Source organism: Neophocaena asiaeorientalis, unplaced genomic scaffold (genome assembly GCF_003031525.2).
Source record: "Neophocaena asiaeorientalis asiaeorientalis breed wild unplaced genomic scaffold, Neophocaena_asiaeorientalis_V1.1 scaffold527, whole genome shotgun sequence".
NCBI classification, from domain to species: Eukaryota; Metazoa; Chordata; class Mammalia; order Artiodactyla; family Phocoenidae; genus Neophocaena; species Neophocaena asiaeorientalis.
Window position 1 is genome coordinate 741298 of NW_020173712.1, and position 13066 is coordinate 754363.

General features: G+C 40.6%; 1 protein-coding gene across 1 annotated transcript in view; it reads right to left on the reverse strand.

Annotated features, from left to right (window-relative positions):
• The window catches only part of ATP10B (ATPase phospholipid transporting 10B (putative)), a 118290-nt gene that overhangs the window by 89830 nt on the left and 15394 nt on the right, over positions 1–13066 (reverse strand). The window contains exon 3 of the mRNA XM_024750608.1: positions 10538–10742. Within this exon, the coding sequence (XP_024606376.1) occupies positions 10538–10742 (205 nt within the window). The remainder of the gene's footprint in view (positions 1–10537; positions 10743–13066) is intronic.

Here is a 13066-nt window from a genome sequence, read left to right on the forward strand (position 1 = left end):
AAAACCACATTCACAGAAAGATAGACAAGATGAAAAGGCAGAGGGCTATGTACCAGATGAAGGAACAAGATAAAACCCCAGAAAAACAATGAAATGAAGTGGAGGTAGTCAACCTTCAAGAAAAAATATTCAGAATAATGATAGTGAAGATGATCCAGACTTCGGAAAAAGAATGGAGGCAAAGATAGAGAAGATGCAAGAAATGTATAACAAACCTAGAAGAATTAAAGAACAAACAAACAGAGATGAACAATACAATAACTGAAATGAAAACTACACTAGAAGGAATCAATAGCAGAATAACTGAGGCAGAAGAAAGGATAAGTGAGCTGGAAGACAGAATGGTGGAATTCACTGCTGCAGAAGAGAATAAAGAAAAAAGAATGAAAAGAAATGAAGACAAATAATAGTGGGGGATTTAACACCTCACTTACATCAATGGACAGATCATCGAAAAAGAAAATAAATAACGAAACAGAAGATTTAAATGACAGAATACACCAGATAGATTTCATTGATATTTATAGGACATTCCATCCAAAAACAGCAGATTACACTTTCTTCTCAAGTGCGCACAGAACATTCTCCAGGAGAGACTTTTGACAAAATTCAACACCCATTTATGATTAAAAAAAAACTCTCCAGAAAGTGGGCATAGAGGGAACCTACCTCAACATAATAAAGGCCATATACGACAAGTCCACAGCAAACATCATTCTCAATGGTGCAAAGCTAAAAGCATTTCCTCAGGAACGAGACAAGGATGTCCACTCTCACCATTATTATTCAACATAGTGTGGGAAGTCCTAGCTATGGCAATCAGAGAAGAAAAAGAAATAAGAGGAATAAAAACTGGAAAAGAAGAAGTAAAGCTGTCATTGTTTGCTGATGACATGATACTATACATAGAGAATCCTAAAAGTGCCACCAGAAAACTACTAGAGCTAATCAATGAATTTGGTAAAGTTGCAGGATACAAAATTTATGCACAGAAATCTCTTGCATTCCTATACACTAATGATGATATATCTGAAAGAGAAATTATGGAAACACTCCCATTTACCGTTGCAAAAAAAGAATACCTTGGAATAAACCTACCTAGGGAGACAAAAGACCTGTATGCAGAAAACTATAAGACACTGATGAAAGAATTGCACAAACGTATGGACACCAAGGGGGGAAAACTGCGGTGGGGTGGGGATGGTGGTGTGCTGAATTGGGTGATTGGGATTGACATGTATACACTGATGTGTATAAAATTGATGACTAATAACAACCTTCAGTATAAACAAACAAACAAGCAATACTAAACTTTCTTTGGGATATTTGTATGAAAATATGTTAATATAAATGTTTCAGACATTACATGAAATTTCTAAAAATCTTATATGTTCTGGTATAATGTTATAAGTCATAATTCTAGCTATCACTTTAAAATGTATATCTCAGAAATAACTAAATTTCCTTGTCAATTGCATTATTATGAACTTTCATCAAATCTTTAACCACGGTCATTTTTAAGTCTTTTGTCATTTACAGACAGTTCTGGGTGTACTCTGATGCTTTTGCAAAATGTTCCTATAAAAGGGTTTCATCTTCAAGGAATTCATGGAAAAGACTCTGACAAGTACAGCTTTCTGTTAATTGACTACACTGCTGAACTGAATGAACAAGCATTTTCAGAACTCTAATGGAAAACTGATGAATTCATAAAAGTGCTAACAAAAGATCAAGATGAAAAAAATTAATTACATGGGACTGTGAACTGATGAGGATGATTATAATTTTTGTGACTTTTTATTTGAATTAAAAAAAAAGGAAGTCAGGGGGCTATAAAAATAACAGCTTTTTATAGAGTTGTGTCCATCATGGTCATACTAAGGATTATTGTACATAATTATAACTAAAACTTATAAAACTTCAGTATTTTCATATATATGAAAATTGTATTTATTTGAGAAATGGAAAATACATATAAAAGAATCTAAAATTTACTTTAGCAGTGGGAGAAATAATCAGGTACATCAGAATTTAGTTCCAATTCTGTCTCCGTACTATATTGGCTAGGTAATCCTTGACAAGATTCAATCTCTCTGAAATTAACTTTTCTCATCTTGAAAATGTCGTTAATTCTACTTCTAAGGGTGAGTGTCCAATATCGAGTGCCAAATATCAAAAGGGAGCTGTGTAGTACAGTGGTTAAGGACTTTGCCTGATGTGGGAGAAGGATTTACATACTTAACATATGAGGTTGAGTAAAACCCTCTAGCCCTTAATTTGAAGTATCAGCATAATTCTTGATGCATTTAATCTTAAAAAAAAAAGTCCTAGTTCTGTTCACTTAAATGGCCTAGAAACAATGATTAACCCAATAGCAAAAAGTACCTCTAGCATGTACTTACTATGACTTCTAAATGCCATTTTTCTATCGAAAGGGACTCGATTTGTCAAAGACTACTGAGGTCATGGCAAAAGAACTTGGAAGCCAATTTGAAGAAGTTCCCACTGGCTAAAGATGGGATAGTCAATAAAGATAATAACTGCAATGATCTGACATACATCAAACATGTTTTAATCCAGGAGTTCATATTGATACTAAGAAAGAAAAGCTCACTGGTCAACTTTGGAGGATGTTAGGGAATCAAACCATTGTTTTAAAACTGGTAAATAAAAGGAAAGGAACAAACACTTATCCTGCCTTTATAGAGGGTCGTGCACAGTAACCAAATACTTGATGAGGGGAAATTCCTCTTTATACATGAGTTAGAGTATCGCCATTTTGCAAATCCCAATTGAATTAATGAATCTAAACAATGATCATCAATGACTGCTTACACTGAAAGAAGACCACCAGACATTTTGTACCTCAAGATGGTAACACACTTTATTTCCTATGATGTAATGTTGACATAAACATGCACACAAACACAAGTCTAACCTGAGTCTAATTTAGGCACTAGATCCAACCACCAATTTATAGAAATATAGTGGGTAGGAAAACAAAATGGAACCCCAAGGAAACAACACAATCAGCAAAATCCAGACTATGGGAAATTTTACGGGACAAACAACTTGTTTTATTCAGCAGCAAAAACTAAATATGCAAGGGGAAAAAAAAAAACGGATTAGGGAACCTACAGAGTAAAAGAGATTTAAGAAAGTAATCTTAGTATTTGGCCTTATTTTGATCCTTATTCAAACAAACTGGAAGTATTGAACACTGACTTGGAAGTTGAGATCAAGAAATCACTGCCAGGGCTTCCCTGGTGGCGCAGTGGTTGAGAGTCCGGCTGCCGATGCAGGGGACTATTTTAGGCGTGACAAAGATAGAACGGTATATTTTAAAAAATCCTATTCTTGACAGATAGATAATGACATATTTACAGATAAAATGCTAGGTATTGAAAAGACATGCTTCAAAATAATTAACAGAGAGAAGAGGGTGGGGATCTAGATAAAACAAGATTGGTTATGAGCTGATCGTTGAAATTTGGTGATGAGCACATAAAAATTTATCCTATTATTCTCACATATATACTTGAAAATTCCCATAATGAAAAGTTAAAATAAAAGAACTCTTCTTGGGTTTAAAGCTGAGCTCAGTCCTTTGCTTGCAGAGTTATTGAACTGTTCTTGCTTCATTTGTCAAATGGGGATAATCAAAGTGCCTGTCTCATAGGGATTTTTAGAAGGAGCAGAAAGAAATAATAGGTATAAAACACTTAGAAGAGCTGCTTATGGCACATAGTATGTGCTCAACCAAGTTATCTATTGATACTGTTTATTATTATTATTATTGTATATTGTTACGTAGATGCAGTCCCATTATAAAATCCAGCAGGAAAGAGAATTCTTCTCTGGTTCTCAGGGCAGACAAGTTGAGTGGACAGGCAGAGACTTTTTGTTTCATTCAAGATGCATCATCACTGAACTGGGATGGTGATAGGTAATTCCCCACCCCACCTCAACTCCGTAGGTAAAATGTTCTCCTGTCTAAATACGTTAAATCAGCACACACATTCACTGTGGAGGATCCAGGTTACAATGGCTCTTTTTAGTTGAGCAAATGGCTTAAAAGCACTAACCATCAGTGGAATTCAAGCTAGTTAAAAGGCAGAGTCAATTAAGAATCTTTAACGTGTGCAATAAAACAGATAGGCACAATTATTACATTAATCAAAGATGCTCTAGGCAGTGCTTTCCAACTTCAACTGCACATGAATCACCTGGGGATCTCTTAAACTGCAGAGTCTGATTTAGTTTGGGGCAGGGCCTGAAATTTCGCATTTCTGACAAACTTTCAGGTGATGCTGAAGAGGCTAGTCTATGTCAACCTGGTGTCCCAAGTTCCTTGTTACCGGGGAATGATCTGACACACACTTCAGTAGGATTTGGGCTTCAATGGTTTGGATAAAAGATAACTAGGATAATTGCTCTGAAACACTAATTGGAAGAATTCATTTCTGATTCTTTGGCTTTGGTAAATGTTCCATCTACCAAAATAAACGGCACATACTTATTTTCAGGTGTTAAATCTCTAGTGCCCATCTTGGAACCCCTTTAAAGAAGAGATTTAAAAAAAAAAAAAAAAAAAAAAAAAAAGAGATTTTACTAAGCGGGGGGTGGTGGAAGAAGGAAAAAAAAAAAAAGAAGAGATTTTACTAAGCGGGGGGTGGTGGAAGAAGGATGGATTGGGAGTTTGGGATTAGCAGATGCAACTGTTATATATAGAATCGATAAACAACAAGGTCCTAGTGTATAGCACAGGGAATTGTATTCAATGTTCTTTGATAAACCATAATGGAAAAGAATACAAAAAAAGAATGTATATATGTGTATAACTGACTCATTTTACAGTACAGCATAAATTAACATAATATTATAAATTAACTATACTTCAATTAAAAAAAATTAAACAAAGAAGACATTTCAGGTGTCAAAAATGTCCCCCAAGAGAAAACTGTACAATTTTTTTTTTTTTTTTGGCGGTACAAGGGCCTCTCACTGTTGTGGCCTCTCCCGTTGCGGACAGGCTCCGGACGCGCAGGCCCAGCGGCCATGGCTCACGGGCCCAGCTGCTCCGCGGCACGTGGGATTCTCTCAGACCGGGGCACGAACCCGCGTCTCCTGCATCGGCAGGCGGACTCTCAACTACTGCGCCACCAGGGAAGCCCCAAAAGTACACAATTTAATTCTCTAACGAAGTCCTCTTGCCTGCTCTGCAGACCTCGGCATAATCCTAATTTTGTATTCCTTCCCTTTCTGTCCTTTTCCCAGCAATGGGATGTAGGAATAAATATTTCAAGAACAGGTCAATAATGTTGTGAATGCAAAGATGGCCCATCATGATAAAAGTTCTGACTGAAAAAAAACAAAACCCTGAAACCTGACTTGGTCTAAGTTGCATTCTGGGAAATGGATTTTGAAACTAACTCTTTGGCAACCTTGAGAATGATGTGCTGTGTCACAGGGGAAAGATCCTTTTGAGAAGCTCTCTCATGTTTATAATTTCCCCTGAACCTAGACAGGAAAGGCAAGGATGAGCTGTCTAAGCCATGAGGATAGTCAGCCTCTCGGTCATTCCTCACCTGTTGTGATCACATGTGTTCCATACAATGTAGATTAATGTGTTCAAGTTTCCATATTAAGATGAAAAATTATTGTGCCCCAAATGGTTCTGAGGTTAAATAAGTTTGGAAAGCTCAGGGTTAAAGAAAGTTTAACTGGCCTCCTTCCTCTAGGTCTTCTCTGAGACCTTAAAATATTCATGGACATTGGAACCTCCAAGAGGGGTCCACAGGACTTTGGCCTCCTGATCAGATTTGACCACAAACCTTGTTTTTTAAGAACTATCTCTTGAGACAAAGATTTGGCAGACTCCACCTTGAGAAGTGCTGATCTAGGGGAGCTGGGACAAAGTTTGTCTTATTGACTTTCAATGAACAGAACACAGCAGTGAAAATGGTTGTGGGTATATGGTGTGGGGTTGGGAGTTTCTAGAAATCTCTGAGGTTAGTAAAAACCCCCTTCTGGCAAAATAAAAGTCTCATAGCCAATAGGAATAACAAGCTAAAAAAAGTCATTAATACTGATTATTTAAGATATTAAATTTACAAACCACATTTGCAGGTGTTCAAAATCTTCTCTGAGACAAGTGGTGAATGTTGCCTTTTTTGTACCTTAGGGTTTTCATCTGTCTAATGGAATAGTGATGTCCTCCTCACAGGATGGTCATGAGGACAAAGGACAACATGGGCAAAACATGTAAGACTCCTGTAGATGGTGGCTTTATTCCCATTATTATGATGAGTGTTTTTTTGGAAGTAACAGCTTCCCTTTATTATACAGGTTTTTGATGAACTAGTGGTAAGTTCATATTAAGATCATCTGGGAGAACATTTAAAAAATATGCATGCCCAGACTACTACTCAGTCCCCATGAATCATAATTTGGTGATAATAATGGGGAAGGATGCATGTATATATGAAAAACTTTCTCCCTGTGATGGGTACGATACATCCAAAACACCTTCAGTGCATTTAAGACAAATTTCTAAACTGTGATCCCACCTCTCCTGTAGTAGTCCTGGGATACGGTCCTTGGAATCAAAGGTTTCTGTGGTTAAATTATTAGAAATATTATATACTAGTACCTTCCCCCCCTCCCCCTTTATTAAAGTATCTGAGAAGTTCTGCAGTACACACTATTGGAAAACTTGTAACCTATTGCCTTCTGATCTTATTTGACAGTGCAACATGTATTTTTCTTGCAACTCTCATCAACATCTTTGTTCAACACATTTGAGAAATATTATATATAGAGTTAGTCAGAAGAGAATTCTATCCATATTCAGAAATATTTTTGCACTGAAGACATAAGGGAGAAGCAAGATCGCACAGAGCAGCTGAAATTCCTCCTCCCCAGGGAGCTGGCTAGGCCTGCTTTTATTCTTCCTGCTGCTTGTTACTTACATGTGGAAAGAATATTGAAAACGATAAATGTGTGTTTTCAAGTAAGCAATTCTGGGTAAAGTCTGGGTGAGAGTCAAAGGACCAGGAGATGAGCTACTGCAAACCTTAAGAGCTGAGACTGGACAAACTTGGCTTTGAATCCTGGTTCCAATACTTCCCAGCTTAGTGACCTTGGGCAAGTTACTTCACGTTTCTGTGCCTCACTTACCTTATAAGGGCTTTAAAAAAGTGCATTATTATTAGTACTATTTATCCCTGCTCTTATAGAAGTGGAAAAGCACATTTAAGCAAAGTGAGGGGGAGAATCAAGAATTGAAATAGAATAGAGAATTCTGGAAACTTTCAAAATCAAATAAATCTTGTTCCCTTTACAAGTGCATTTACTTATTTATTTTTTTTTGGTAAATCATTACACCAAGTACCCTATGAGAATTCAGGGTTAGAGTTTGAGAGATGTGATTAACTTGAATTGGCTGGTTTATAGCAGTGGAGCGTGAATGACCCTTTCATCCAGCTCTTCATTCTAGTCAAATCCCAAACTATCAGACTAATTAATATACAAGAAACAGCTTGGGAGCCGCTGCCAATGGCAAAAAAGAGAAGGGGCTGGGTGAACCTCAACAGCGCCGAAATAACTGCCCGAGAAAGAGAATAAAAGACTCAGAGTTGTGGTGAGGATGTTGGGGTGGGCCAGCTGAAGGGTAGATTTACAAACACACACACGTTTTGCTGCTCCCAGAACTTAAAAACAACAACAAAAACCAGGGCTTCCCTGGTGGCGCAGTGGTTAAGAATCCACCTGCCAATGCAGGGGACACGGGTTCGAGCCCTGGTCTGGGAATATCCCACATGCCACGGAGCAGCTAAGCCCGTGTGCCACAACTACTGAGCCTGCACTCTAGAGCCCACGCACCACAACTACTGAGCCTGTGCGCCACAACTACTGAGCCCATGTGCCACAACTACTGAGCCTGCACGCCACAACTACTGAGCCCGTGTGCCACAACTACTGAGCCCGCGTGCCACAACAACTGAGCCCGTGTGCCACAACTACTGAGCCCACAAGCCACAACTGAGTCCGTGCACCACAACTATTGAAGCTCAAGCGCCTAGAGCCTGTGCTCCACAATAAGAGAAGCCCCCACTCACTGCAGCTAGAGAAAGCCTGTGCACAGCAATGAAGACCCAACACAGCCAAAAATAAATAAATTAATTAATTAATAAAAACAACAACAAAACCCAAAACCCGATAGAACAGAATAGAAAGTTTCAGAGTCCTTTGCACGTAGTATGACTGAGGCGGCAGTTTTATACACTCACACACATACCCACATGTGCATGTGGATAGGTGTGTGTGTGCAATATGTATTTCTTATTGTGAGTTATGGTTAAAAAAGCTTGAAAACCTTTGCTCTAGAGGGCAGCCCACAGGGCCCTGAGCCAAGAAATAGATTGTTATTTTGTGTCTAGAATGGCTTTGTGAGCTTACCCAGATCCCACCCTACATTTTTGTAAACACTGGGATGATTGGGTGAGTGTGGCAAGGAAAAGCAAAGGAGAGAAAACTCAGACGCCAAGCCCCAGGGCAGTGATTGACTCGATAGAGCCTGGGCACCAATGGGAGGACTGAGCCACTATCACAACCACAAAGCAAGATGACGGCGTGGTGGTCATGGTAGTTTCCATTCCCATTGTAGTAACTGTAGCTGAGGTAGCAGCAATAGACCATTTATTGTGTATCTACAATGCAGCAAACCCTCTATTTTGTTCCTTACTTTCCTTATCTCATTTGAATCACACAGTAAAACTTTGGGAGAGCTATTATTACTATTCCCATTGTAAGGATGAGAGAACAGAGTTCAATCATGGAAAAGCGATTTTATGAGAACTGTTCATCTGGGGCTTTGAGAGAGGCAAAGTGAGGTATGATGAGTGGCCTTCTCTTGAGAAGTTTCTGTCTAGATAACGAAACGTTAGCTCATGAGCATCTCTGAGGAATGAACCACTTGCCTTCCTTCTTCTAAATCCCCTGATTCATCCGTTTTCTCCCCAGCCACAGGCTGTCAGGATGAAGAGGAGTGATAGAATTTTATTCTTTTCCATGCATAGAGCAAGGTACCAGATGGGAACTCAACCCTTTCAAGGGGAATTTTAATTGAAAACTAGAATATCACACCCAGTTTCGATCAGTCAACACATATTGCCTGTGCACGCCATTGATATTTACTGCCAACTATTTACTGGTCTCTTACTTACCATGTGCCTAGCTTCATGCTAAGTAACTCATGTACATATTATTTTATAATCAAGCAGGACCTTATGGGGCCTTTTTGGGACTGACCTCTCCCCCATATTCCCTGCTTTAGTTCCTTTCTGAAGTACCTAGATAATAGTATCTGATGCACATTTCCTGAGTTGTTTTACAGACATGAAAACCCCCATCAAATGGAAGATGTTAACTACTTGATGACCATGAGCACATAGCCCCAAGACCTACTGGAGCCTGTGGATTGATAAACCCTGTGACACCACCCTGTTCCCTAACCATCAACCAATCAGAGAGTTGTACATGAGGAGATCACATACCCTGCGACCCCTTTCCCTTAGCTGGCCTTTAAAAATGTTTTCCTGAAACCCATCAGGGAGTTCAGTCTTTTTGAGCACCAGCTGTCCCAGACTATTTGTATGGAGGCTTACAATAAATGCTGCGTTTTCCTTTACTACGACCCAGTGTCAGTAGACTGGCTTTACTGCACGTGGGCAAGCAGAACCAAGTTTGGCTCAGTAACAATTCAGTCTTCAGAAACCCCCTATGGAGAGGGTACTATTTTTGTGCCCATTTTCCAGATGAGGGAATGAAGGTGCGAGAGGGTAATAACTTGCCTTAGGTGAGACAGCTAATAAATGGTGGGGTTGGACTTTGAGTTCAGCTCTGCCAGACTGTAGAGCCTGGGCTCTTAACCACCAAACAATCGTGATTCCTCCATGATATCCAAGGTATCACACACATAAAGTGGGGATTAAATTAAAATGTTGATGATCACTCCCTGTCCTTAAAGAGGTTTCAGTACTGTTGAGAAGGTAAGACCTACACAAATGGAAAAATAGTTAATGGTACCTTGCTGCTTTTATGCTGCGGTCAAAGGAGTACTAGAAAAAATTCATGGAGGGAGAAATTGCTGAAGCTGAGCTGGGCAGGATGAGCCAGGATTGGATACGCACAGAAAAGTGGGTTGGTCTCAAGAGTAATTGAGCAGATACTAGACTCCTTGGTTTAGAGCAGAGAGCACAGTTTCTTCAGTTGAATGGAGGGGGTCCCCATTTAAGGACTCTGAGGCCTTCAGCAAGTTATTTACCTTTCCCAAGCCTCAGTTTCCCCATCTGTGAGAAGGGGATGATATCCATCTCAGAGAGTTGGTGGGAAGATTAAGTGTACCTAAGTGCCTGGGAAAAGGAGGCATCTACTACCTTCTCCTCTACACACCATATTAAATCCAGTTTACCAGTAGAGCTGGCTGGCATCTTCCCTTTGCCATTCCAGTCGAAGATCTTAGAAAGAGCCTTACCTGCTGTGTGAAGCCCTTTACAACACACCTCTGTTTGAGGTTTGTCTCTCCATCCAAGTTGGAGGTTTCCAGATGACAGATCCCACTGGGGTCCGAGGAAAAGAGGAGGAGTATGTCAGCTGGGATGATCTCATTGCATTGCATTTGGATGAAGTCCCCCACTTGCACATCCTTCCAGCACTTCTGCGTGTAGCTCTGCTCTTTTCTGGGGTTGGAGAAAGACAGGGGTCAGAGTGAATGTTAAAGTTCTCCAGAACATGAATGAGTGAATGGAAAAGGTCCCCCCTGCACCTAATATCCTCCAGTCAGCCTGTCACAGGACTGCTCTGTATTCTACCTTGCCCCAAATGACCACTCTCATCATCTCTAGAAAAGCGAAGCATGATCTATAGAATCTCATTAGTAAAGATCCCTCCTTATGACCATGTAGACTTTTGATTGACTGTCGGCTATCGACTGGTTGCTGATCTCAGCCCTTGCTTCCTAGCAGGAGAAAAAATTTAAAGGAGAAGGTGATTATATAGTCATATTAACATAGTATTCTTAATATACATCACTTCCTAGAATACCCAGTTATCACTGTAGAAAGCAGGGTCACAAAAGAATGGAGTGTAGGAAAGACTGCTTCTGGTTATGGGTGGAGAGCAGCAGTGGGAAAGGTGAGAATATAGACCACTGTCTAGGAAGATCTGGAGTGGTGCTGAAATAGGAAGCAGGGAATTAGGAAGATGGCACCAGGAACTTTGATAGGATGGGCCCCAAAGTGATCACAGGATCAGAGGGCTAAAGAAATCTGAGAAAATGATGTACTTTCTCTTCCTATCCAATTTATCAAGCTCAGGTAATAACAGGGGCAGCAATTGTGAATTTAGCATTTCTACCGTGCCAAGCACTAGGGTGAATTAATACTTCATTTACTTGCATAATAACTCACTGGAGGAGATGTTATACCCATTTCATAATGAGGAGCTTGAGGGTTCAAGGGAAGTTTCCCAAGGCCTTACAAAAACAGAGCTGGACCCCGAGTCTGGGTCCAACTTGACACCAAACCCAGTTTTCACTGCTTGAATATCCTACCTCCTGGAAATCATTCCCCTCTTTCCTCTCCAGTGGAATGGCAGCATCAGCTTTTACAGCCCTGGCAGAAGGACTCACTACTCCCCAAGGCAATACATTCCGTTGCCAAAAGCCCTCATTTTACGAAATTCTTCCTTCTGATTAGCCAAATATTGAACTAATTCTGATCTCCCAGGCAATCTGATTTACTCCATCTTCTACCATTAAAAAAAATATATATATATATTTTAATGAATTTATTTATTTTATTTTTGGCTTTGTTGGGTCTTCGTTGCCGCATGTGGGCTTTTCTCTACTTGCAAGTGGGGGCTACTCTTCGTTGCGGTGCACGGGCTTCTCATTGCGGTGGCTTCTCTTGTTGCGGAGCACGGGCTCTAGGCACACAGGCTTCAGTAGCTGTGGCTCATGGGCTCTAGAGTGCGGGCTCAGTAGCTGTGGCGCACGGGCTGAGTTGCTTCTAGGCATGTGGGATCTTCCCGGAGCAGGGCTCAAACCAGTGTCTCCTGCACTGGCAGATGGATTCTTAATCACTGTGCCACACAGGGAAGCCCTAAAAAAATACGTTAAAGTATTCATCAGGTGTCTTCTGAAGCCTTTTGGACTTGCCAAGTCAAATTCAACTTTCCAAGTGCCCTCAATTATTCTGTGTGACACAGTTTCAAGATCTGTCTTAGAGGTGCGGGCTCTTCTGACTAAGGCTGTGTTTGGAAATGTTCCTCTTTAAATGTGGGATCTGGGACCAAACAAATATTCCACATGTGGTCTTTTAAACTAAGTCCAGCTGGCTTGCAGCTGGATGCCTCTGAGCCCAGCCAGGCCTGGAGAAGCAGGCTCTCTTTTGCTATTTTTCTCCACTGATGCTGAGCCTCTCTGGGCACGTTACTGCTTCTGTTTTTGTTGGAATCTGAGCTTCCCTGGGCATGACAAGACCACTCTTCCACAGAGCAAGAGACGTGACGAATTTCACTTTTCTCCTCTGAGTTCATAAAAGTCCTTAAGGAGGATAAGGGTTTGACTGCCTTTCTCCTCCTTTGGGGGCCCTTTAGAGAAGCCCAAGCAAGCCCTCCTAAGACCCCATTTTTCTTATCAAAAAGATCCTTTCAAAGGACTCCTCCAGTTTCCTGAAATAGATGCACATCCATCTGGAAGACTTTTGGAAGGCCAACCAAGGGAAGATCTGATCAGAGTCAATAAAATAATCAGGGATTACAATTAGGGAGCAGTCTTGTAACTCTAAAGACCCACAGAGTTCTGTGGAAGTGCCCATGCTCTAGGGAGCCCAGTGTAGCAGCCACTGGTTAACCGTGGGCAGTATCACCCAAACAGGGACCACTTCTGAGCATTTTGTGAGCAGTGCATCTGTAGCATTTTTTTTTTTTTGCGGTACGCGGGCCTCTTACTGTTGTGGCCTCTCCCGTTGCTCAGCACAGGCTCCGGACGCGCAGGCTCAGC